Source organism: Periplaneta americana, chromosome 6, assembly GCF_040183065.1.
Source record: "Periplaneta americana isolate PAMFEO1 chromosome 6, P.americana_PAMFEO1_priV1, whole genome shotgun sequence".
NCBI classification, from domain to species: domain Eukaryota; kingdom Metazoa; phylum Arthropoda; class Insecta; order Blattodea; family Blattidae; genus Periplaneta; species Periplaneta americana.
Genome location: NC_091122.1, coordinates 102,235,602 through 102,261,397, shown reverse-complemented (window position 1 = coordinate 102,261,397; position 25,796 = coordinate 102,235,602). Strand labels below are relative to the sequence as shown.

General features: G+C 37.4%; 1 protein-coding gene across 3 annotated transcripts in view; it reads left to right on the top strand.

Annotated features, from left to right (window-relative positions):
• Positions 1-25,796, top strand: part of Task6 (TWIK-related acid-sensitive K[+] channel 6) — a 167,897-nt gene that overhangs the window by 36,110 nt on the left and 105,991 nt on the right. Inside the window, exon 2 of one of the 3 annotated variants that reach the window (XM_069828605.1) lies at positions 20,542-20,620. The exons of the other annotated variants lie outside the window; for them this stretch is intronic. Within the exon in view, the coding sequence (XP_069684706.1) occupies positions 20,542-20,620 (79 nt within the window). The remainder of the gene's footprint in view (positions 1-20,541; positions 20,621-25,796) is intronic. 3 annotated transcript variants of the gene reach the window in all.

The window sequence follows — 25,796 nt, the reverse complement described above, 5'->3', positions numbered from 1 at the left end:
AAATTACCATCAATCAGTTAGTCCAGTGAATTCACTTTCTATGCAAGTACTGGGCTGCAAATCTTCATGTAAAAGAAGTCGTAAATTAAATGAAGGGCTGAGAGTCATAGTGGGCCAAGTGCCATTTTCATGAAACTGAGAAAAATTGAGGTAAAGTTAAATACTTAAAATAATTCATTGAATGCATATTAATAAGTAATTATGAATTTAATATATAAAAAAGGAATTGATGAAATTATGTATATGACATAAAAAGGAAAAACATATATTTTGCCCTAATTATAACATCATGAAATTACACTTATTTCAAAGTCTTGGAGTTGGCCCACTATGGCACTAAATTTATCTTGTCTAAACAAAAATGTGCGAGTGGGTCATCTCCAAAAGCTGTCTCAGTGCTTACTTTTTCATTCTTAAATTTTGGAGAAACTGCTTCTAGCTCATTTAGAGAATAACGAAATTTAATCTCCATTGGTTCAGTTGATTCACACCTCAGTCATTTAATTTCCATTCATTGGACCATGTTACCGTCTGTAGTGTCTTTACACACCAAAAGATTGCATTTTGCAATATCTTTGATATTAAGATTTAAGTAGTTGCGTGGGGGGTCATGTATAATTTTTGAGGTTATATTACGTAACTTTAACTTAAAATATAGCGTGAATGCTGTTCATGATAACCTTCTACACCAGCAGATCCTCTATGCCTTTTTATATTCATTATATAAACCATTCCTGCAAGATCTGCATTTGCTGGTCAAAATTACTTATTGACGAGAATGTATCATGCACATGTGTGCTCGATCATTTTCATTATCCATTTTCATGACCAACATTTGCAGTCTTTGTCAATGTACATTTTCGCAGACACAGGATTTCCACTTGCATTTACATACTCTTGATCACTATTTATTTTCATTTTTCGTACATTCTTTTCCCACTCATCACAGTTTTCCACACGCTTCCTAGATTTCACCTTCGTTGAGTTATTTTCTTTCACTTCGTCTGCCATGTTCTACATCAAGTCACGTGGCAAGAAGCAGCAGCTTTCATTGGACGTTTGTATATGGCCCACTCTGCTTCTCAAAAGAACTAGCATTTACTTGAAAGAGTATTTTTAGTGTTTTAATTATTTCATAACGTGAGGTATTTCGATCAAATGGCGCTATCTGTTGAGTACATGAGTCAGCAGGCAATCCAAAGATAAGATAAGCTTCAAAATTCTGAAAATGGATTTGGCCCGCTATGGCTCTCAGCCCCTCAATTATCTGTTATCTGATGAACGGCAGCCTCGATGAGACGAGTATGTGCAATATTACATATCTGGAGCTTATAAATTGTCGCCAACCCATTATTTTTGTCGCGAAGTGTACTTTTGGTTCAAAATGATAGGTACAATGATCTCCCAGAACATTGACATTTCCTCCTGGGACATGCTGTATAATTTAAACCAAACAAATGTGATTTAAGCAGTATAGGACCTCACACATGCACATTTTGATATACACAGGCACACGAATTTTAAGAAGTCTAAATCCTCAAAGCAGTTTTCATGAAATAGTTAAAAAAATAGAAGATATCTAAAAAAATAGCATGTACAGTAGTTTTATAGAGATGACTTACTTTTTTCTCGCTATGTTTTTAATGAACGTGGGTGGAAGATTAAAAGTGTGATGTCCTTCGTTATTGTATGCTTGTCTTTCCTCATGATGGTATACCTTATTTTATTTCAAGGAGTGCAGTTCGGTGGCTCCTTTGAACACCGAACTGCACTCCTTGAAATAAAATAAGGTATACTTCCTTATGTAGACGCCACTAGACGAATTCCAACCACTTAATTAAACTGTTACTCATTCCTCTGGTTGAATCCGATGTTCGTTATTCTGCGTAAAATTTATCTCTTGTAGTGTATAAAATAAATACACGAGATAATTAGCAGAAAATAAGTAAAAACATACATCCGAAGAAAAATTCCTCCACCGGCGTGGCTCAGTCGGTTAAGGCGCTTGCCTGCCGGTCTGAAGTTGCGATCGGGCGCGGGTTCGATCCCCGCTTGGGCTGATTAGCTGGTTAGTTTTTTCTGAGGTTTTTCCCAACCGTAAGGTGAATACCAGATAATCTGTGGCGAATCTTCGGCCTCATCTCGCCAAATACCATCTCGCTTTCACCAATCCCATCGACGCTAAATAACCTCGTAGTTGATACAGCGTCGTTAAATAACCAACTAAAAATAAAAAAAAAAGAATTCCTTCGTGTAAAGGTAGGCCTACTGTATATTCTGGGTCAATTCGAAAAATGAAGATAATGTTAAAATTCAACAAATTTTTGTGTATTTGAATATGCATTTCTTTCTTTATTCAATTCGAGGCTTTATAAACAATTTGAAATATAAATTGGTTTCATGTTCCATGGAATGTGTATATTGCCAAATAATGCCAATTGGTACAGCAATATATCTTTGTCGAGTTCTTTATACGTGTTGTGAATGTTAATCATTGTTATATAGAAATGTTTCAACTATTTTAATTGCCTGAATTCTAATGTATTATATTCCCTAAGTTAATATTCACTTAGAGTATAATCAAGTATTAATTATTTTCTTGTTCAATGCAAAACTATTGAAATATAAAACACTGAGGAGCATGAAATTAAAAAAAAAAATGACATGATGATGACGATGCGAATGTAGAACTGCTTCAGAAAGCTGAACAGATAAAATAAAAATCAAATTAGCTAAGATTAGGTTGTTCGGTGACGGAATACATGCCTCTAAATCAAAAAGAAAGTTAAGACATTTTAATATAAGTAGATACATCAAATTTAGAGAAGAGATAAGAAAGGAAAATAAGAATGAAGTTATCCACATACATTTAAAAATTTCTAAAATGATGTTAAATTACAAATACACAGGGTACTGATAGATGGGTGTCCTTTGATTAGGCAGAAGGATGAATGTTCTTGAATTTAGGAATTTGTCAGCAGGCCTTAATTTATAAAGTGTGTGATTATGACAATTTTTGGAAATACGAGATTATTCAATCCTGGATCTTAATTGACGTCTACGCGGTGGAGCTGCCCCTACAAAAATTTTGAAAATATTTTTATTTTCATTGGACCTTAACCTTAATGCATTCTTGCTATGGTCATCAATGTCTTTGATAAATGTCTTAAACTGTTGACAAGATTACAAAATGTGATATTTTTGGGGAGCATAGTAGTAGTAATCTATAAGCCAGTGGTCGTCAGCACTCTCTAAAATGGTTAACGGGTAAGCAGTACATCGTAATATGCCCGTCGTGCAGCAGGAAGAGAGAGAGAGAGAGCGAGAGAGAGTAAACCTGCCAGCAGCCACGGATGCACCATAATACAGTCTCTTATCCACGGGTAAAAAACGCTAGACCGAAGGTTCACTGTGCTGATGACCGCTGCTATAAGCGAATGTTGCAGTATACGTATTCAAAATAGTCAGTTTGAGTGTCTAGTGAGTTGACGGTGTTGGAAGGCGTCACTGATTTTAAATAGAGTCAAAACGCCTCGCCTGTCGCCTTCTAACATCCGTTCTCGGTTAAGCCTTGGTTTTTCTGAACCGACGCATGCGACGTGCTAGATGCGAGGCCCGCCTCTCATAAATCTGGACTAGACCAAAGATAGTGAGTGATATCTATGGCAGCGAGGTGCGCAGACCTCGCATCTCGCAACTATAGAAACCACTCACTATCTCTCGTGTAGTCCGGATTTGTGCGAGGCGGGCCTCGCACCTCGCACGTCGCATGTGTCAGTTCAGAAAAACCAAGGCTTCACTGTAACCATGGAATTATCTCCCCTTCTTAGGTTTCCTTGGGATATTTGTCCACTTTCTTTTCACCGAAAGTGAATTGAAAATAACTGCTGATGTATTTAAAAAAATGATCTCTCAGGAATTACGCCGTGAACTGAATATGCTGTTGTATCGAACATAATCGTATTTTGAAAATACGTCAGGCGCATTAATCTTGCTGAACAATATTTAAAAAAATAGACTAGTGGATCTTTCACCAGAGACTATCATACTGTTGCAAATCATGGTCACTATTTTGAGAAACACTGATGAAGCAATGAGGTGCTCTTTTATTTTGAGAAGAGTGAAATCGTTTACGCGGAATAAAATTAGACAAGACCGACTTTGTGCACTTGCGATATGTTAGATATACAAATCACCATCGGCATCGAGTCCTCGTGGGAGAAGAAGTTCTCTTATGAAATTTCGGCCAGTGTTTCGGGTAGTGCCCACTCAGCATCGTGACGAATTTGAAGAGCTACGCTAAATAGCGAAATCCAGTTTCAAAAACCAGCTATTATGGCTGGGGTATAATCATGATGACCACACGTTCCCCAGTACTGGTTGCATGAGCATTCATCTATTTTGAAGCACTTGTCCGTGAGGCCAGCAGCCGACTGGCCAACCTTGGTCCTCATGGGCTGTCGCGTCACGGATTGCATTGATGGCATCATGAACTTCAATGAAATTGGCATAAACTACTACACCATTGGTTTCACTCATATCTCATAGATAGGAAACAGAACGTTGAAATCAATACAACTATGAAATCTGCATCGACATGGGGAACTATTAATAATAGAATTCCTCAAGGATCAATATTAGATCCCCTACTTTTTCTAGTGTTTATAAATGATCTTGCACCCCTAATAAAAGATGTAGGTCATCCCATATTATTTGCAGATGACACAAGTATAGTAATTACAGCCAATAACTCCAACACATTCCAATCTTCAACAGAGGAAATTCTCTTCAAAATATGTGACTGGTTCTCAGTCAATAAATTGGTATTAAATTGTAACAAAACTAACATAATTCAATTTAAATTCTGTCCAAATTCAACGTCGCAAATTTCTAGCGCAATAATTAACAATAGATCCCTATTAGAAACAACAACAACCAAATTCTTACCTTAAAAATCGATGATGTGTTAAATTGGAAAAATCATATTAAAGAAATTACCCCCAAACTAAATTCAGCTTGTTTTGCTATTAGATCTATGCAAAAGATAGTAAATATCAATACCTTAAAAATAATACGAGTATACTTTGCATACTCCCACTCGGTAATGAGTTTTGGAATAATATTCTGGGGAAATTCCACAGATAGTAGCAGTATATTTCTATTACAAAAAAGAGTAATTAGAATAATAATAGGTGCCAAATCTAGGGAATCGTGTAGGACTATTTTCAAAAAACTACAAATAATGCCCATGGCTTGTCAGTACATATATATTTTCATTAATAATCTTCCTCGTATGTAATCGTGAAAACTTTGTAACTAATTCAACAGTTCATAGCATAAATACACGTCAAAAAATGACTTTCATACTCCATCAGCAAGTCTATCGTGCTATCAAAAAGGAGTGCGTTATATGGCAGTAAAATTTTTTAATAGCCTCCCTATCGGTATAAAAATGAAACTCAAAACATAAAATTATTTAGGGCCAAATTAAAGAAATGAGTCATTCCATGTCAAATCGAACACCTACGAAACATGACAACTTAATATTTGCTCCAATTTTTTTTATATATTCTATTGATGAAATTAAATAACCCATGTGTAATTTTTTCGGGCTGACACAATTACTTAGTCATTTATTAAATGTTACATTTTCCGTAAATTTGGATGCAACGTACTATGGAAATGGTTATACTGAAGATTCTATAAATCGTAGAAATTTCGTATTTATGTCATTTTAAAGTGCAATAATTGCAATATTATATACTAATTTTTAGTGTTCAATCAAAATATAAAATGGGCCCCTTTTAGGGGGTTATATTTTTTAAATACGTTTTCATATATCAGGGACTTACTTCTAAAAAGGGAAAAAAATATCATTATATTCTTTGAAATGTGTTACGTAGAACTGCGTTGGTTTTAGAACTCTATTCGAATCAGAAGTCACTGTGCAAATAATTTACTGATGGTGTGTTCGGGTCGGAAGGCTCGGATTGAGTGAGACCGCGCGCCGGAGCATACAGCTGCGACAGCAGCAGCGAGAGTGACTAATACATTATCAGTGGTGCGGTGTTACTTTACGTAAATAAACAGATAACCTCTAGTTCTAAAAGCACGTAATGTCCCTTCAACACTTAGCAGTTTCCCTTTAATTTATCTAACAATAATTCCTAACTCTTTCGAAGTAGGTATCGTGTTGTGTTGTGTTGTGTGCATGTCAAATCAAACACCTGTATACGAAACGTGACCATTTAGTATTTGCTTAAATCTTCTAAAATATGTTGTGCAGATCAAAATAAGAGGTCTGTAATTTTTTCTGGGATCATACTTTAAAATTTTACTATTTATACTCTTTTAATTATATGACAAATTCATCCACGACGCAGTATGAAAATGCTCATTGTTAAGATTCTATGCATCATAGACTTTGAGTGTGCCGGAATTTTGTCCAACAGGAGTTCTTTTACATGCCAGTAAATCTACTGAATGAGCCTGTGGCATTTAAGCACACTTGAATGCCATCGACCTGGGCCGGGATCGAACCTGCAACCTCGAGCACAGAAGGTCAGCGCTGTGCTGACTACGCTACTCAGGCCGACTCCGCTCTTTGTTGTAGCAAAAATATCCTTTTCTTCATTTTGGGCTTGTTCGAAAGTCGTATCATGGTATTTTTTTCTAGAAGAATTACTTAATTAAAATGTTATAGGCTATACCGATTTTTATTTTTTTTCCTCACTCTTTTTAAAAAATTCTCGAAAGTTTCGCAGACCCTTTGAGCAAGAAGTGCTACCCCAGGGCAACTACACCAGTCTGTCCATTGGTAAATATGGACTTGTTGGTAGGGACTCTTCCTAAACTATTAATTTTTTTTTTATTTAAGAGATTTTTTTTTTAATATTCGTTTCTCTGTAATAGCAAAACAATATTGATAGGAAAATTGTAGGGAAAATATTGTTGAATATGTCCTAGCCAAGCGCGAAACTGTAAAGATTGTGAAATGTAAAATACCTTCTAAGCACAGATGACGGGAGCGATGTATTATTGAACATTGATACAGTATATCTCAAAAGATTTTATCGTGTGCAACTTAGCGGCGACAGATAGCGTAGCAAATTCCTACAATTGATGACGCACAAGCAATTGAAAGGAATGAAAGAACTTGCGCAGGAAAGATTGAATCACCGTATCTTATTTGATAAGAGATGTATTGTGTTATGACGTCACACCAATGACATGGATTCTCCGAGTCACATGATTAAAAATACTTCAATTTTATTTGTATTTTTTTTAAATGAAAGTTCTTAAGTTTTCGAATAGACCTACATAATATTATGGTATTAAGTCATATTTCCCACTGCAAGAGCAAACCTTCAATGGAAAATAAAATCCTTACTTACTTACTTACTTACTTACTTACTTACTTACTTACTTACTTACTTACTTACGGCTTTTAAGGAACCCGGACGTTCATTGCCGCCCTTACATAAGCCCCCATCGGTCCCTATCCTGTGCAAGATTAATCCAGTCCCTATCATCATATCCCACCTCCTTCAAATCTATTTTTATATTATTCTCGGCCTCTCCAAAGGTCTTTTTACCTCCGGCCTCCCAACTAACACTGTATATATATTGTATTTCTGGATTCGCCCATACGTGCTACATGCCCTGCCCATCTTATTGTTTAGTTTCGTAACAAGCCCTATATATTACACAGATATAATGAAACTAGAAGGGAGTTAGGTTCATTCCTAATGGGCACATTGTGTATACGTCGTATACATCAAAAGGGCTGAGCTCTCACAAACTGGTCGCAGTTCCTTTTGGCGGTAATTTCTCCACGGATTTATCATACTAAACAATTTATATCTTGCGGGACTTGATAAAATGCATTTGTAGATTACATGCTAGGCACTCATTTCTACTAACATACAGAACCTACATTTGAGATTTACAGTTCCCACCGTGGAGTCCCATTCGTGTCCGTGTTTTATAACTATATACCCTACTGCCTTATTTATAAGCCCATTAGAATCCTAAGCCTCTTTGTATTTCTAAGAAAAATAATGCTAGACAAACACACCATAGGCCTATGCAGCAAATAATAGTAAAGATAACGAGTAGGCCTAATAGATGTCAATTTGTTTGCAATAGTAGGGCTACAGATAAAGTGGCTGTTAAGTCCAGTTGGTAGCCTACTTATCTTGTGATTTCAAAATATATGAGTGTTATTTAAAATTGTAGATGTTTGTTTTAATTTTATTATAGCGAATAAAATGTTGTTTAGTGCATATTATTACGACTGTTGATTTTCTCATTTATAATTATTTCTTCTGATGTAAGTATTTATAAGTGAATCTCTTTTCAATTGATTCTAACAGCCTTTTAATTTCTTAGACGAAAAGTCCTACAAGAACTATGATTTGAATTACTGATTGCACTGTGTAATTTCCCTACATTTGAAAGATTCTTTAATTTACAAACACTAACGGTAAACAGAGCTTTTGATAGAAGAAATTATGAATGATTACATAAATAACTTTTAATCCAATATTGCAATACTTTTGTATTCTAATTGTAATATTATAAATTCAGTTACTTTTTTAAGTTCTTTTTCTTCCATTTACCCTGCTCAAAAATGAATTTGGTCATGTCTTTAGATGTTCATAACATTATTATACTCACACATATTGAAATGAAGACATACACGAAGTGAAAATAATCCTTCTTCTTTGCAACAATTAAGATCTGAAATTATAATCGTTCTTTGGAAACTCAATACACTTCATTTCACAATGTGTCATTTTACAATATGACCCCTAATCATAAACCAAATGGCTACGTGGTAATTAAGCGTCTTAATATGGAGTGTTGCCACCCTTAGCGTGGATAACAGATTCATGCTTCTGACAAGGTGTCACATCTTCATTTGAGGCAAACGTCTCCATTCTTCCAAAAGGACTTCTTTAAGGCTTTTTTTTTTTAGTGTTTGAGGTGGTGGATTTTTCTCTCTGATTCGTCGCTCCAGTTTGTTCCAGACTTGTTCGATTGGATTCAAGTCTGGACTTCTGGATGGCCACTCCATTTGTTGCACGTGGTTTACTTGCAGGAATCTCCTAACGATGTTGGCATCATGAACTCTAGCATTATCATGCATGAATAATGTGTTTTCTCCGAGTTGCCTCACGTGAGGAATTACATGTGGCACTAAGATCTTATCAAGATACCGTCGATCTGTTAAGGATCCATTTCGAATGATAACGAGATTGGTGTTCGAGTCAAGACTTATGCCTGCCCATATCATAACAGATCCACCTTCATAAGCAACAGTAGATTGGACAGTTTTCGGATGACTCCCAGACGACCATAGCAACCATATACAGAGCACGGCCGACTTGATGCTCGCTTCGCTTCTCCTTTACAGAGAAACGAAGGGAACATCAAGTCGGCCGTGTACAGAGAAACGGGATTCATCGGAGAACAGCACAGGACGCCAGTGTCAAGATGATCTCTAGCAAATTATATTCTCCAGCCAGGTACTTGAGCGGGTCGTCGGAATCTTAAATTTGCCTCTCGAAGCCTGTTGCTGACTGTTTGGCCACTAACTCGTACTCCGGAAGTCTGCTGAAGGTCCATCTGCAGTGCTCGTGCTGCAACTTGGCTGTTTCGCAAACTTTGCAGACACAAAACGATCCTGCGCCAGAGTTGTTTTCCTTTTTGGCGTCTCGTGCCAAGGCGCCTAGCAACACTTCCAACCTCTTAGAAACGTTTCCACAGATACAAAATCGTGTTCTGAGCAAGCTGTAGAATTCTGGTAACATACCTTTGCAAGTAGCCTTCTTGAAGTAGTGCAAGTGCACGAATGGCTTTGTTTGGCGACAACTGCTTTCCTCGTTGCCTACCTCGGTCCTCATGATCAGCCGTGACTTACCCATATAAACACTACAATCCACACAGCCCAACCTTCTCACACACTTTCAATTGAGGCACTCGTACCTTTCAACAGTCACTGAAACATTACAAAAATTCCTGATGACAGTGGAACCATCTTTTATGTAAAGAAATGTTATTGCAGTACCGGTAACATATTCAATCCCCATCCCACTGTGCATTAGTAAAATGTCCTTATGAACATCTAAAGACGTGACTAAATTTGTTTTTGAGCAGTGTATTAAGGTCTAGTAACTTATCTCTGATACGACCATAATGATCTAGGCCAGTTAAATTTACACAGAAAGTCATATTCGTCATCTAAACCGACTGGATGGTATGCCTGCAATAGAGAGCAGTGTACAGGACCGTATGAGATCATTACCATACTACCTACAAACGACTGGATGGTATGCCTACAATACAGAGTAGTGTACAGGACCGTAGGAGATCATTACCATACTACCTACAAACGACTGGATGGTATGCCTACAATACAGAGTAGTGTACAGGACCGTAGGAGATCATTACCATACTACCTACAAACGACTGGATGGTATGCCTGCAATACAGAGTAGTGTACAGGACCGTAGAGATCATTACCATACTACCTACAAACGACTGGATGGTATGCCTACAATACAGAGTAGTGTACAGGACCGTAGGAGATCGTTACCATACTACCTACAAACGACTGGATGGTATGCCTACAATACAGAGTAGTGTACAGGACCGTAGGAGATCATTACCATACTACCTACAAACGACTGGATGGTATGCCTGCAATACAGAGTAGTGTACAGGACCGTAGGAGATCATTACCATACTACCTACAAACGACTGGATGGTATGCCTACAATACAGAGTAGTGTACAGGACCGTAGGAGATCATTACCATACTACCTACAAACGACTGGATGGTATGCCTGCAATACAGAGTAGTGTACAGGACCGTAGGAGATCATTACCATACTACCTACAAACGACTGGATGGTATGCCTACAATACAGAGTAGTGTACAGGACCGTAGGAGATCGTTACCATACTACCTACAAACGACTGGATGGTATGCCTACAATACAGAGTAGTGTACAGGACCGTAGGAGATCATTACCATACTACCTACAAACGACTGGATGGTATGCCTGCAATACAGAGTAGTGTACAGGACCGTAGGAGATCATTACCATACTACCTACAAACGACTGGATGGTATGCCTACAATACAGAGTAGTGTACAGGACCGTAGGAGATCATTACCATACTACCTACAAACGACTGGATGGTATGCCTGCAATACAGAGTAGTGTACAGGACCGTAGGAGATCATTACCATACTACATACAAACGACTGGATGGTATGCCTGCAATACAGAGTAGTGTACAGGACCGTAGGAGATCATTACCATACTACCTACAAACGACTGGATGGTATGCCTACAATACAGAGTAGTGTACAGGACCGTAGGAGATCATTACCATACTACCTACAAACGACTGGATGTTATGCCTACAATACAGAGTAGTGTACAGGACCGTAGGAGATCGTTACCATACTACCTACAAACGACTGGATGTTATGCCTGCAATACAGAGTAGTGTACAGGACCGTAAGAGATCATTACCATACTACCTACAAACGACTGGATGGTATACCTACAATACAGAGTGGTGTACAGGACCGTAGGAGATCATTACCATACTACCTACATAGGACTGGATGGTATGCCTGCAATACAGAGTAGTGTACAGGACCATAGGAGATCATTAACATACTACCTACAAACGACTGGATGGTATGCCTACAATACAGAGTAGTGTACAGGATCGTAGGAGATCATTACCATACTACCTACAAACGACTGGATGGTATGCCTACAATACAGAGTAGTTTACAGGACCGTAGGAGATCATTACCATACTACCTACAAACGACTGGATGGTATGCCTACAATACAGAGTAGTGTACAGGACCGTATGAGATCATTACCATACTACCTACAAACGACTGGATGGTATGCCTGCAATACAGAGTAGTGTACAGGACCGTAGGAGATCATTACCATACTACCTACAAACGACTGGATTGTATGCCTACAATACAGAGTAGTGTACAGGACCGTAGGAGATCGTTACCATACTACCTACAAACGACTGGATGGTATGCCTACAATACAGAGTAGTGTACAGGACCGTAGGAGATCGTTACCATACTACCTACAAACGACTGGATGGTATGCCTGCAATACAAAGTAGTGTACAGGACCGTAGGAGATCATTACCATACTACCTACAAACGACTGGATGGTATGCCTGCAATACAGAGTAGTGTACAGGATCGTAGGAGATCATTACCATACTACCTACAAACGACTGGATGGTATGCCTACAATGCAGAGTAGTGTACAGGACCGTAGGAGATCATTACCATGCTACCTACAAACGACTGGATGCTATATCTATAATACAGAGTAGTGTAATACCATCGCCGGCTGCTATATACTCCGCCCTCCCAATTGAAGGAAACATGCGAACTGCTGTTAGTACTCACCTTCTCCACGGAGGCGCTGACAGAGTGATACACTGTTGCCGCGGGAACACAAATCTGCCAGAAGATACGCAAGATTTTCCTGCTTATTGGTTTTGAATTAAGGTATTTCACCCTCTCAAAACGTTCCGTTCTTTCAATACCAACATTCTTCAGGAATATTGAAATTGCAGTTTTCAAGATAATGTGTCCCAAATTTTCAATATGAATTGAATCGTTAGATTGGTGGGATTTTAGTACAATTGATTTCTTTATAACAGGAAGTATTGTCTGTATTAATGTTTCACACACTTTACTGTTTACAAATTTTACGACTTCGCAAACAAACTGCTCAATAATATTACTCACTATTCTAACAACTCAGACGGATACTAGGGTAATTCCGGGTTAGATGGCCATAGTTTTTTAAATCACTTAGAACAGGGTAACCGATTGGAAAAGAAATACGAAACAAATCAAATACGTTCCTTCTAGGTTATATTTCTCCACTACAGTGCCTCAGGGCGCATAGAATTCACTGATGTAATAAAAAAATACGTTTGAAATATAATAGGCCATATATAGTATATAGCAGCCGGCGATGGTAATACAGAGTTGTAGTCCACACCTGTGGAGTAATGGTCAGTGCGTCTGGCCGCGAAACCGGGTGGCCCGGGTTCGAATCCCGGTCGGGGCAAGTTACCTGGTTGAGGTTTTTTCCGGGGTTTTCCCTCAACCCAATACGAGCAAATGCTGGGTAACTTTCGGTGCTGGATCCCGGACTCATTTCACCGGCATTATCACCATTTCATTCAGACGCTAAATAACCTAGATGTTGATACAGCGTCGTAAAATAACCCAATAAAAAATACAGAGTTGTATACAGGACCGTAGACCGTAGAAGGTCATTATCATACTACCCACAAGAAAACTGGTTTGTTTAACTAAACAAATTCAGTATTTAACTCTAGAATGTTATCGTCACTGGGTAGTACTTTATTGCTATTGATACGTTAAAATGACGTAATAGGCGAAAAATGTGTTTTTGAACTGTATATTCGTTTCAGAATATAATTTTTATTTCTTTCTTTGTAGTTTTTTGTTTAGATCTCGATTTTGTTTCTAATTTTTATTTTAATTGGAATAAACTTACATGAAATATAAAATTGTATAGACCTAACTACATGAAAATATTTCTGAATATGGTTTTTATTCATTTTATTTAGTTTTATTCGTTTTTTGTTTCTAATTTCTATCTATATCAAAATTAATTTACAGGAAACAAAAAATGATATAAATCTAACTACAAGAAAATATTTCAAAATACTATTTTATTGCTTTATTTAGTTTTTTATTTGGTTTGTTTCTTGTTTGACTTATTTTATTTACATGAAAATTAGCGGATTATTACGAATCTTGGTACTAGAGTCTAGCGGCAGCCGTAAAATGCACCCATCTATCTACAAGCATGTTTAATAATAATTATAACGTATTGTGTGAACGTTATCGTGCTACTATAACTAATCAACTACATTTGATTTGATGGTAAAGATACACGAGAATAGCCCAGACAGGAAGAAAAACTTGCTCCCATAAGAAAAGTCTGGGAAATTTGGCTTCAAAATTCGATTGAAGTTTTATTACTGGATTCTCAGCATACGAATTCTCTTCAGCCTCAACTGGAGTGTTTTGGTTGAATTTCGTACACTTTCTTTTCTTTCCTTCAGTAACTGAATACGTGGTGATTTTCCCGTTTCCTGCTTTCTTGCTTCTTATTCTTCTTTCTCTATTCGCTTGTTTCCTACAATTATTCCCAATCTCCCGTACTGTACCTTTCATTAATGTTTTCTCCTTGAGCTGCAACTTCATCCCAGTATGTATTCCGGATCCTTGACACTGTAACAAACTTCATCATCAAACTCTACAATACTATCATCTGAACTTTCATCTGTAACTTGCATAACAGTGTCAGGATCATCACGTAAGATTTCATCCAGTGTTACTTTGTAAGATAAAGCACAATATTATAAAAAATAAATAAATTTCACTGACAGAAAAATGTCTATTAATACTATTGATACGTAAATCTGACGTACACTTCCAAACAGGGGCGGACGCAGGATTTTTTTTTCGGGGAGGGATTTGAGGAGATAGTAAAAATGGAGTAATGAGAAATAAGTTTATATACTCACAATTTGTTTCCGAGTCACAAACATTTACACATTGGCCTGAGTAGCGTAGTCGGTATAGCCTTCTGTGCTCGAAGTTGCGGGTTCTACCCCAACCCAGCTCGATGGCATTTAAATGTGTTTAAATGCGACAGGCCTCATATCAGTCGATTTACTGGCATGTAAAAGAAGTCCTGAGGGAAAAAATTCCGGCACACCGGCGACGCTGATATAACCTCGGCAGTTGCGAGCGTTGTTAAATAAACCATAATTTTTTAATTTTAACATTTACAATGACTGCAATACAAAAACAATGACAGAATGACATTTACAGAAGAAGGCGACGAGGATTCTTAGACATTTCATCCAGTACTTCATGAGCTTTTACTTCTACATTTTTATGTATATACATCAAGGCCAATCCATTTAATCTGCCTGCTCCCATCGTGCTCCTCAAGTAAGTCTTCAAATACCGCAATGTTGAGAACGACCGTTCTGGTGTTGCTGTAGTTACAGGCAACGTGCAGAAAAGTTTCAGCGCCTTGCGAGTGCAGGGAAAAATAATTTCATTGCACCTGTTCAAAGATGATATAAAAACAGTAGGTATTAGGTGAAGATTTTTCTGATCAAGGAAATTTCTTCTCCACATCTTCAATTCATTGAAGAAAGACTCTGGTGATGCATCAACATCATTGGGCCACTGATTTACTACAGCCTGAACAGCAGTTTCTAAATCTTCATCTGATGCTCGCACTATGTTTTTAGGCAGAAAAGTTTGTATGGACTTTAGGATTCCCTTATGATTTAAAAACCTGTCCTTGAGCTGACTAATGAAATAGTCTAAGAAGAGAAGGAAAATTACAAGCCTAAAATACTCTTCATGACTCTCTGTCTTGAAGTAAGAACTCTGTGTTTGTCTTTCTGCAGTTCTTGGAATTTAACATTTTAGCAAAGAGAATTTACGTGGAAAACTCTCTAATTCCTATGTACATTCACAAATTAAAATTAATATTATTTTTGTTTCTTGTTTCGTAATTTTCTCAAAATTTCGGGAGGGGATATATCCCCTTAATCCCCCCCCTTGCATCCGCCCCTGCTTCCAAATACAGTATATCTTATAATAACTTAGCTAAGCGTGTAAGTTGCACTGTGCTGTCAGCAACTGACGAATGAAGGCATAGCTACAGGATTGTTTCCGATCTCTAATAACGAATTTGAATGACGTCATGTGCGTCAGGAATCACACCGACAGCTGAATTGCGGCGAGAGGTGACAGACAAGTAGTGAGTGATTTCATAATCAGAGGAGACAAGTAGTGAGTGATTTCATAATCAGAGTGCACGGTGTATCACAGTAGCAATCCCCAAGAAAATCGAGCCTTTTTGGGAGGGGTACATAACAACTCTTTCCGATGCCAAGTACAGTTACGTGAAAATCATAGGAGCCTGCAAAACACGTGGTTTCGTTATTTCCAAGAAAGGCATCTTGTGTGTACCTAGTAAGACTGGCAAAGCTCGGATGGGATTAATTCCAGAGTAGAAAAAGTAAGGAAATGCACCCCCCGTCACAAGTCGCCGCACCTCACGAGATGATACAAACTAATTCCATTCGAGCTTTACCAATCTTATTAAGTACACAGAAGATGCCTTTCTTGGAAATAACGAAACCTCGTTTATTGCAGGCTTATTTTATTTTCACTTAACTGTACTTGCCATTGGAAGGAGTCGTAATGTACCCCTCCCAAAAAGGCTTATTTTCTAGGGAATTTCTGCTGTGAGTCGCCGTGCACTCTGATTATAAGATCACTCACTACTGGTCTGTCACCTCGCGCCACAGTTCAGCTGTCGTGTGACTCCTGACGCACATGACGTCATTCAAATTCGTTATCAGAGATTGGAAATAACCCTGTAGAAGGAGAGGCTCGCTTGGCGGGAAATGTAGTGATGATGAATTGTTTACACATTATACGTCAAAATTACGTACGATAGCATTCTAGGGTTAAGAAATAAGTTTATCCATTCTTCAAAATCTCATCTAAAGCCTTGAATAATGTATTTAAACTTTTGTAAAATTATAAATATTAATTTTAATTTTATATGGGCAGCGTTAATGTAAATTTCGTTTGTTAAGGTCTATATTTGATGGAGTAATTTTTTTTCTACAGAGTATCTAATGTTGTAATTGTATCAAGATTTTATAACAACTTCGAAAAGACAAGGGTCCATCTTGATTTGTGTTCTGGAACTTAAAATAAACATCCATAAGAAAAGGAGAGTCTAGCAATTGCTTCCTTAAATAAATCAACTTGTAAAAACTTAAATGAAGTGCGTTTGACATTATAAGATATATAGCCTACTCACTACATGCAATGACAACAGTAAGAATAACATTTAATCAATATGGAATGCACCAGTCAATACAAAAACATTGTAAAGCAGCTTGTAAAACAAAATGTTATTAGGAAAGATACTTTTACCAATATACTGTACATACCGACAGTCTTTCACACAAATATATTGAGATGGAGGGTTCACAACCAGCAGGACAATAGACCGTATGATCTTTAAAAGAGACATGGGCTGTCTGGCTGGTTTTTTTAAAGTCGTACCCGAGATAGATTCGTGCAGCTAGACTTATATTGATCGATTGTGCAATAATAGTTCCAGACTGACGAGTGGCTCGGGGATGGCATTCGTGAATCCGATGTTAACAGGCAAACATCATGCTTCAGCCCTGATAGAGTCAGGACTGTAATCCGTGGATTACTGCCCTTTAAGGGCCCAGACTGACCAACCGGCTGCTGGCCTCACGCCCACATACCGAAGCAGAAGTGGATGGTCATCTAACCAGAATGGAGATAGCGTGTAATTAGCATGATGTCCTCCCATACGTTATACGTACGTACATACATACATACATACAGGGGTCGGCCTGAATGGCGCAGTCGGTAGAGTGCTGGCCTTCTATGTCCGAGGTTGTGGGTTCGATCCCGGCCCAGGTCGATGGCACTTAATTAGCTTAAATGCTACAAGCTCATGTTAGTAGATTTACTAACGTGTAAAAGAACTCCTGCGGGACAAAATTCCGGCACACCGGCGACGCTGATATAATCTCGGCAGTTGCGAGCGTCGTTAAATAAAATACAATTTAAATGTTTATACAGCGCGTTTCATAAATATAGGGCAAAATACAGGGTTGGGTTCCACACAGGTAGAAGATAAAAAATTTTATATAAACATATGTCCGGAAATTGATAATTTTTTAGATATCAGACATTGAAGTATGTTAGTGCTGCAAATTAATGGTACAAAACTTAATACAGTACATGTAGCATAATTAGTCTTAATGTTCGTGAACATCTGGATGAACGTTATCCTGATCAATGGGTAGGTAGAGGTGGACCAATTTCTTGGCCTTCACGCTCATCTGATCTAAACCCGTTTGACTTTTTTGTGTGCGGGTATTTAAAGTCGTTGGCTCAACTGTTGTGGAGCCCTTCCCCCACTCTCTCTCTTCTACTATAACAAAGAACTTGTTAATTTCTTAGATAACAACCCTGTACTATGATAATAGGGGAAAATAATTATACTGTAAGTTCACAGGGCTAACGGCTTTCGAAGCTGGGTACCTGGTTCTAATGAAGTGCACTGGTAGCAATTTAAAACATGGGGGCATGAGATAGTTACTCTGCCTGCCAATAAAAATTCACTTCAATTAAATCCCCAAGGTTAAAAAATTGTTGTGGAGGAATGAAGCAATACTTCATGCAAGAATAATGCGGGGTCGTTAAACAATACGTACAACACGCAGGCGTTTTGAGCGTGTTCGTACCTCAATGAGATGACGAGTAGAAGCCTGCAATATGGCAGGGGGTGGGCATTTCGAACACTTCTTGTGAAGTACTGAACATGGTGCATCATTTTAAAACTAAACTGGAGCTAGTAACGTACTAACATAAAATACTTGATTGTCTGATATCTCAATAATTATAAATTTACGAACCTGAGTTTATATACCATTTTTGATCGTCTACATGTGTGGAATCCAACCCTTAAATTTTGCCGTGTATTTTTTAAACACTCTGTATAGGTATATACATACATAAGAACTATGTGGAAGTCATGTCTGATAATAATTTCAACCGAGGATGTCATTAGAAATTATACTCTTTTGGCACAGAACTAACACTTTATTACAATATTCCTCAAATATCCACAGTACCGTATGTTATACTTGCAATTTCATGAAAAACATGTCTGAATGGTGATAATGCGCTATTATCCTTCCGTAAGTCTGTTTTGATAAGATAAATACTATTCTGTAAGGAATGTAGACTAATAATAATAATAATAATAATAATAATAATAATAATAACAATAATAATAATAATAATGCATGTCCGTATTAATGTTCTTTTTGAGTACCGATACCAGTAATATTTGAAGAAATTAACTTCCGATTACTATATTAATTTCGTCGAAATTCATGAGTTCTTCTCTCTTAAACACAGTGCCAGTCATATTTTGTGTTAGGGAGAAAGTCGTTACCTAAAATCGGAAGGTTAGTTCTGAATTTCTGTTTTGTCGCTTTGATGTGGCTCTCACAGAGAGAGAGAGAGAGTATGTAGTTACCAGACGTAATCAGTAATCACCAACGCAAGGACAATGAGTTAAGAAGAGTAGATTTATGTCTGTTAATGGAAGCTCGTTAAATCTGAGATGAAATTGAATTCAAGTTGGTGCCTCGCAAGAAATATCAATTACCTTTGCATAAAACACGACCATTGCAGAGACTTGATGAGTTGACTTCAGTGCTACAAGGCCTGGCTTCGAAAATATTTTAGACTTAATTAGTTTCTGCCTCTTGCATTAGGGACTTTGCGACATACTCTTGTAGGCTTGTACATGGTGCAACTCATATCACTTGGGACCAGAACCGAGACGAGTCATAATAATTATTAATTAGAGACAACATAAAGCATCATAGAGGCATTGGACAAACACACGTGTACATGTTCCAAACGAAATTCTAGTGTCGGTACACAATCGCGCGTTCCGTGAATCTTTAAGCTTACGCCATAGAAAATGTGTACCCTGGACGGTTGACAGTTTTATGCACAGAATTCCTCATTCTCGAGAAATAATTAAATTGGCTACAAGCTCAAGCTTTTCTTTTTAATTTCTGGTTAAAGAAAGTCCCAGTAGTGGAGTCATATACCTTGTTAGATTCCAGAGTCTTGAGTCAATTATTTACTTAAATCGCCTTCTGTTCCATAAGCCAAAATAAATATTGTCATCGAGGTTAATATCCCGTCACCGTGCCCAGTAAATAAACTATAATCCAGGCTGGGCGCTAATAACTCACTTGAGTCATGTTGACTACCACTTATCTCCCCACTCCACATTTTCTGGCTAAGACAATTTCTGACCGATATGAGTAGGTAGGAAGGCAAGTATTGTTGAGTGACGGATTGTATAAGGGAAGCTTATATCCTTCGTCTCTCGCTGTTTCTAAAGCGGTGTAAGCGAAAAGGACATGGTTCGGGTTATCTCCTTTCCTTTTTCCTTCTCTTTCTTGCCCAGGACTCCTCTAATACTACTGAAATCACTTTCCTCTACGCGAACCCTCAATAGTGGAGTCAGGACGATTTCTTCGGTCGTGGAATCCCCTGTATATTTACATGATAAAAGTAAATTGGTATTTTTTCGGTGTCTTCTTTTTTCATGCTAGATGCAAAACGTATCGGATGACCAAAAAACAGCGTGGTTAAAAGGGAAATTAACGTTTTTGTTATTCCTTGTATCACGATTCGTTTCAAAGAAATTCTCTGTTTTGCGAATGTTCAGAGGATAATGTGGAGATCCCGGGTAAATGTTATGCCCCTGTCGTATGATAACCACTGAAATGTTTTCTTCGTTTTAGGTCTTGACGTTCAAAATATATAAGACGGCTCAAGGGGTGACCAAGTTGCTGTATTTTTGGCCTGGTTTTCCGTGGCAAGGTACGTAACAGTTATTCCCTCCTCGTTCTTTATATTAAGGTTTGCACTTGTCACTCGCGTATAATCCGTTACAACTCTAAACGTGGGTGGACCGACAGAAAATCAGATCAGCTAAACTGAACTGTAACCCATATTGATAGAAATTTAATGAAATTCTAAATAATCTTTTGTATAATAAAGCACATTTAAACATCTGGTCGGGTGAATAGAACCTGAGTCATTGTAATTAGAAATCTACATATTTCTAGAAGTTCATATGAAAATTAATTCGAATCTTAAAATTGAACACAAAAATGGGAATTTGTCTTATGTGCAGTCAGCTTGACTTATATGTCAGCTTCACGGTTTGTGTGAGTAATTTTAGTCAACAAACAATTTTCACCTTTAACCAAACAATTTGAAGTCTAAAATTACTTTCAGTATAAGACATTATTTCATAGTTTTCCGTATCCTCGTGTATTATTTTAAAACTTAAAATTCGTAAATATGTTTATTTCTAATCGTAAAATGTATTAGAACCAAAGCCACTTGATTTTTATATAGAAATTAAATCTACATTTTGAACGCGATTAACTAATTTTACATGTGACAGGTGTAACAGTTGTGATTAGAATAAGTGGAATTGCATCGTACTGAGTGAAATATTTATTGTTGCGTTCACAGACTCTTTATAAAAGGTTAATGTGGTATCGTCAATGCCACATGTAACTAATGTTTAAAATGTAACAGAGGCAAGCGTATCCATTTAATTTCTAAAGATGAGTATTAAAAAAGAATACGTTTGAAATTATTCCAATTTATTCAAATTATCCAAAATTGTAATAAATAAATTAAATTAGGAAATTGAAATATGGTAGGGGAGAAATAGCTGTAATGTTGACGTTCATCTATATCTGTGACTGTTCAAGGTAGCGTGAATGTACTTTTTCTGAACCAATCCAGTTAGTAATACTATGCCTTCTAGGACCGTTGCACCTAGTATTATGCCCATACAAAAAATTAGAGGAACTGATTCAGGCTTCGTGATCTCTCAGTCTCTCAGCAAAATGAAACAGAAGTCGATCCTTGACAGATCAAGTGGACAGAAAGACTGCGAGAGGAGTCTTTTTCGAGTATCCATTTTTATATACTTTATGTTCCACCATTTTCCTGCTATTTCAATATCATATCATTATTGCAGATAATTTTTGCAGTTGAAACAGGATGCAAAGTATAGATTTAAAACTACGTCTGTTTCACAATGAGTGCGCGTTACCTTCAACAATCGTCACAGACACATATAAAGTCAATGGTGTAGTTTTTTTCCTCCCACTGTATTTATCATGAAGTTTGTAATGTTTTTATTATTTTAGCACTGACTGTATTACTTACTCGAAGTGGCTGTAAATTTAAAGTAAAATGTTGGTCATTATGTTAGTTAAGTATTATTATAATTCTTGCTGTGAATTAAATGTCGTTCGTTCACCAATAAAGGGAAATCGCGAGGTAACTTGTTTTAATACAAACCAGTTCTCTTCTAATTTAATCAAATTCGACTAAACCAATCTTATAAATTACGAAAAGTATAAGTGCAGAAATTTCCATGGACTTGCAGGAAAACCAGGCCAGCATCTGTCAGAAATCCAAATAAAATAAAATCAAAATTGATAATCCTCTTGTTTCAAGTTCCTGGATGCAGCATACTTTCACCCGACAATTCGGAAGGTAAGTACACATTACTGCGTGACTGAGAACTGCCATTCTGTCTGGCCGTCAACTCAGCGCTGCCAACGTCATTAATGTCGAAGCTGTAAATTATTTTATTTAAGCGGCTGGCAGGTTTCTCCTCGGTGTAGAAAACAAGCGCTCATTTCCGACCTAAAACGGAAATGTGGTAGATTTGGTCTCTATACCGCATAGAATGCTGCATTGTGTCTTGAGTTAATCCTAGTATTGTCGCTGTTCCTTTGCAATAAATATTATTGTGCGTTGTTTACACTAGAATTTAATATTTCTTCTCATTGAGCGGGTGCATTGCCGTGTAGTAGCTGAACTGCTCCCTCACACACAAAATTACCAGGCAACAACAATTTTATTTCAGAAACGTTGCTGGAAGCTATTAGTCGTCAGATCGTGTGAATTGTTTATGTTCTGAGCAGTTGCATGTTCGCATAGAATAGAATAGAAATAAAATTGCTCGATTCTTAATGACGCAATGTAAGGCAGGAATTAATCGACATTAGTGAAATTATGAGACGATTATTTGTTTAACTTATCCTTAATCTATTGCATCAAGGCCATTAATACTTATTATTGATGGACTTTATTGTTGCATCTGCTGCTAATCTTGAGATACATGGTAACATCACACAGGCAGTACTACTGGTATTTTTCTCAACTATTTATTGTACCGGTATTCTTTTTGTTAAGTTTACGTATACACGCATTAATATCTATGGTCATATCTCATATGTAAGATCTTTGGGTAGCCTATATCAATAGAACGTAGACTATTGTTGAGTTTCAGTTTCTATTATCATGTGTTACAAATGACTTGTGTTCATGTAACTGATTTAGATTTGCTTTAATGTTCATGATAATGATATTGGTGATTGAGGCGGTGCAGAATCAGAATATGTAAATTTTCAATATCGGCATTTGCCTTTGTGACTGAGGAAAAACATAAACATTCCCAGTCAGATTGGCCGGCCACGGGGTTTGAACACGGTACCCCCGAATACGAGTCTCAAACTTGTCTGGGCCGCCTCGCTGAATGAATGAATGAATGAATGAATGAATGAATGAATGAATGAATGAATGAATGAAGGGGGAAATGGAAGAAGAGACAAAAATTGAATATGTGAGCTCCAAGCCTGTTGGCCACTTGTCACACTCCGAGTTTCGTTGTTCCACTGAAGGAACTCGAAAATGTTGAAGGGGAAAGCAGAAAATGGACGTAACCTTATGGATAATAAATGAAGAGGAGGAAGAGAGAGAAGGATGACTGAATCCTGTAATGGTCGTGACGCCGAAAGATCATGTAACCTTGCACATTGAACGGTACCGTGTCCTTTCGCAGTGCGAGTGGAGTCGTAAATCGCCCATGTACAAAGGGTAATATGCTGAAGCTTAGCCAAGACTCTTATTTCGAAGAGTTCTGTTTGAAAAAGTTTTGTGGGGAGAGAATATAGGTCCGTGTCCCATAATACATTTGTCTTAGCGCCTTAGAAAACCTACTGCAAATCCTTAGACAGGATGAGTAGTCTCAATTTAGGAGACTAACCAGTTGGCTCTCTGGTGAGTCATTGATGTCTCGATTGACGATGAGGGCATTAGTTGAGAAGGGTGAATGTTATTGTTATTGTTTTTGTAATAGCCATAGTGTAGAAACCTGCTGTTTGTAGTAAGATAGAAAATCAATGGTAGTCTATACAAACACTAGCGGTAGTCAAGCGCGTAGACGAAAAGTGATTTGAACCACAGCATCCATTGTTTTTCCTTTGTAGAAAAAAAAAGTATAATAAAGTTGAATATGACAAGATTGAAATTAGTAATATAAATAAACAAATTTCTTTCACACAGTTTAATGTAACATTGTAGCATAAAAATATATTACTTTTAAAGTTACACTGTGACCAACATCCAATTATATATTTGTATTACCTAAAATCTAAATTATGTTTTTCCACCAATTTCGATATAATAGTTCTTCTGTAAGCATAAATTTTTCATTTACACGACGCACAAAAACTACAAGCTGCGAGGTGTCAGACACGCCTGCGCTTTCATTAAGACATAACTAGAAACAAATAGATTCTTTACATAAGTCTTGTACTTTTTTCTTCAGTATACCGTCCACACCTGTGGAGTAACGGTCAGCGCGTCTGGCCGCGAAACCAGGTGGCCCGGGTTCGAATCCCGGTCGGGGCAAGTTACCTGGTTGAGGTTTTTTCCGACGATTTCTCTCAACACAATACGAGCAAATGCTGGGTAACTTTCGGTGCTGGACCCCGGACCCATTTCACCGGCATTATCATCTTTATTTCATTCAGACGCTAAATAACCTAGATGTTGATACAGCGTTGTTAAATAACCCAATACAATAAAAATTCTTCAGTATACCCTATTAATTTTTGTATTCTCTTGGTTACAGTATTTCTGAATAAATAGGCCTTTATATCTTCCTGCTTCCTTATCTCATTGGGAGATATCTTGGCTACTTCACTTAGAAAACAACTCTTAATGAAAGGTCATCAGAAAAAGGGTGACACGTCTTTGCAATTTTGGGAGACATATCATAGCTAACTGAGAATGCCATACATTTTTCATCAGATATTGCAGTCTGCAAAATAAGCAAAGTGCATAGCAGATTGTTAAGAGATGATGTTATGTTTTATTTAACGACGCTCGCAACTGCAGAGGTTATATCAGCGTCGCCGGATGTGCCGGAATTTTGTCCCGCAGGAGTTCTTTTACATGCCAGTAAATCTACTGACATGAGCCTGTCGCATTTAAACACATTTAAATACCATCGACCTGGCCCGGGATCGAACCCGCAACCTTGGGCATAGAAGGCCAGCGCTATACCAACTTGCCAACCAGGTCGACTAAGAGATGATGATTTGGATTTAAAAATTAGAAATGAAAAGTAATAATTCATCATTAATTTCATATAGTTTGTACATCAGAAGACAATTCTTTGTAAAGGTCCAGTTTGTTGTGACCTTCGTGATATTTTGCGTAATGTCTTTTCACATATAGGCTACATTTATTTGTGATACGTTTTTAGCACATTATGCACTGTGCCCCAATCTCCTCCTTGGATCTTTCCAGTAATGGAGAACAAGGACCATCGGTTTGTCTAGTTGAGACAAAACGTAAGATATAATAATTTCACTATGAACATTGAGTTTAATATAATAAATATTTCAAAATGAACATGTGACTCAAAACTGTTACAATAAAACCCGAATATAATCACTCTGACTAGCACACACACTGAGCTTAGTTTAATCCTTCCTGTCAAGTTATGGATAACAAACGAACTGGATTAAAACAGAATAAATATAAAACAAATCCAACCCGAGGGAAGGAACCAGCTAACAGACTGCCCTGAGACAGTCACAACCTTTCATATAGGCCTAACTCTACTTGAAACAAGAACACAAAGCCACGCCACATGCGCGCCATTTAATAA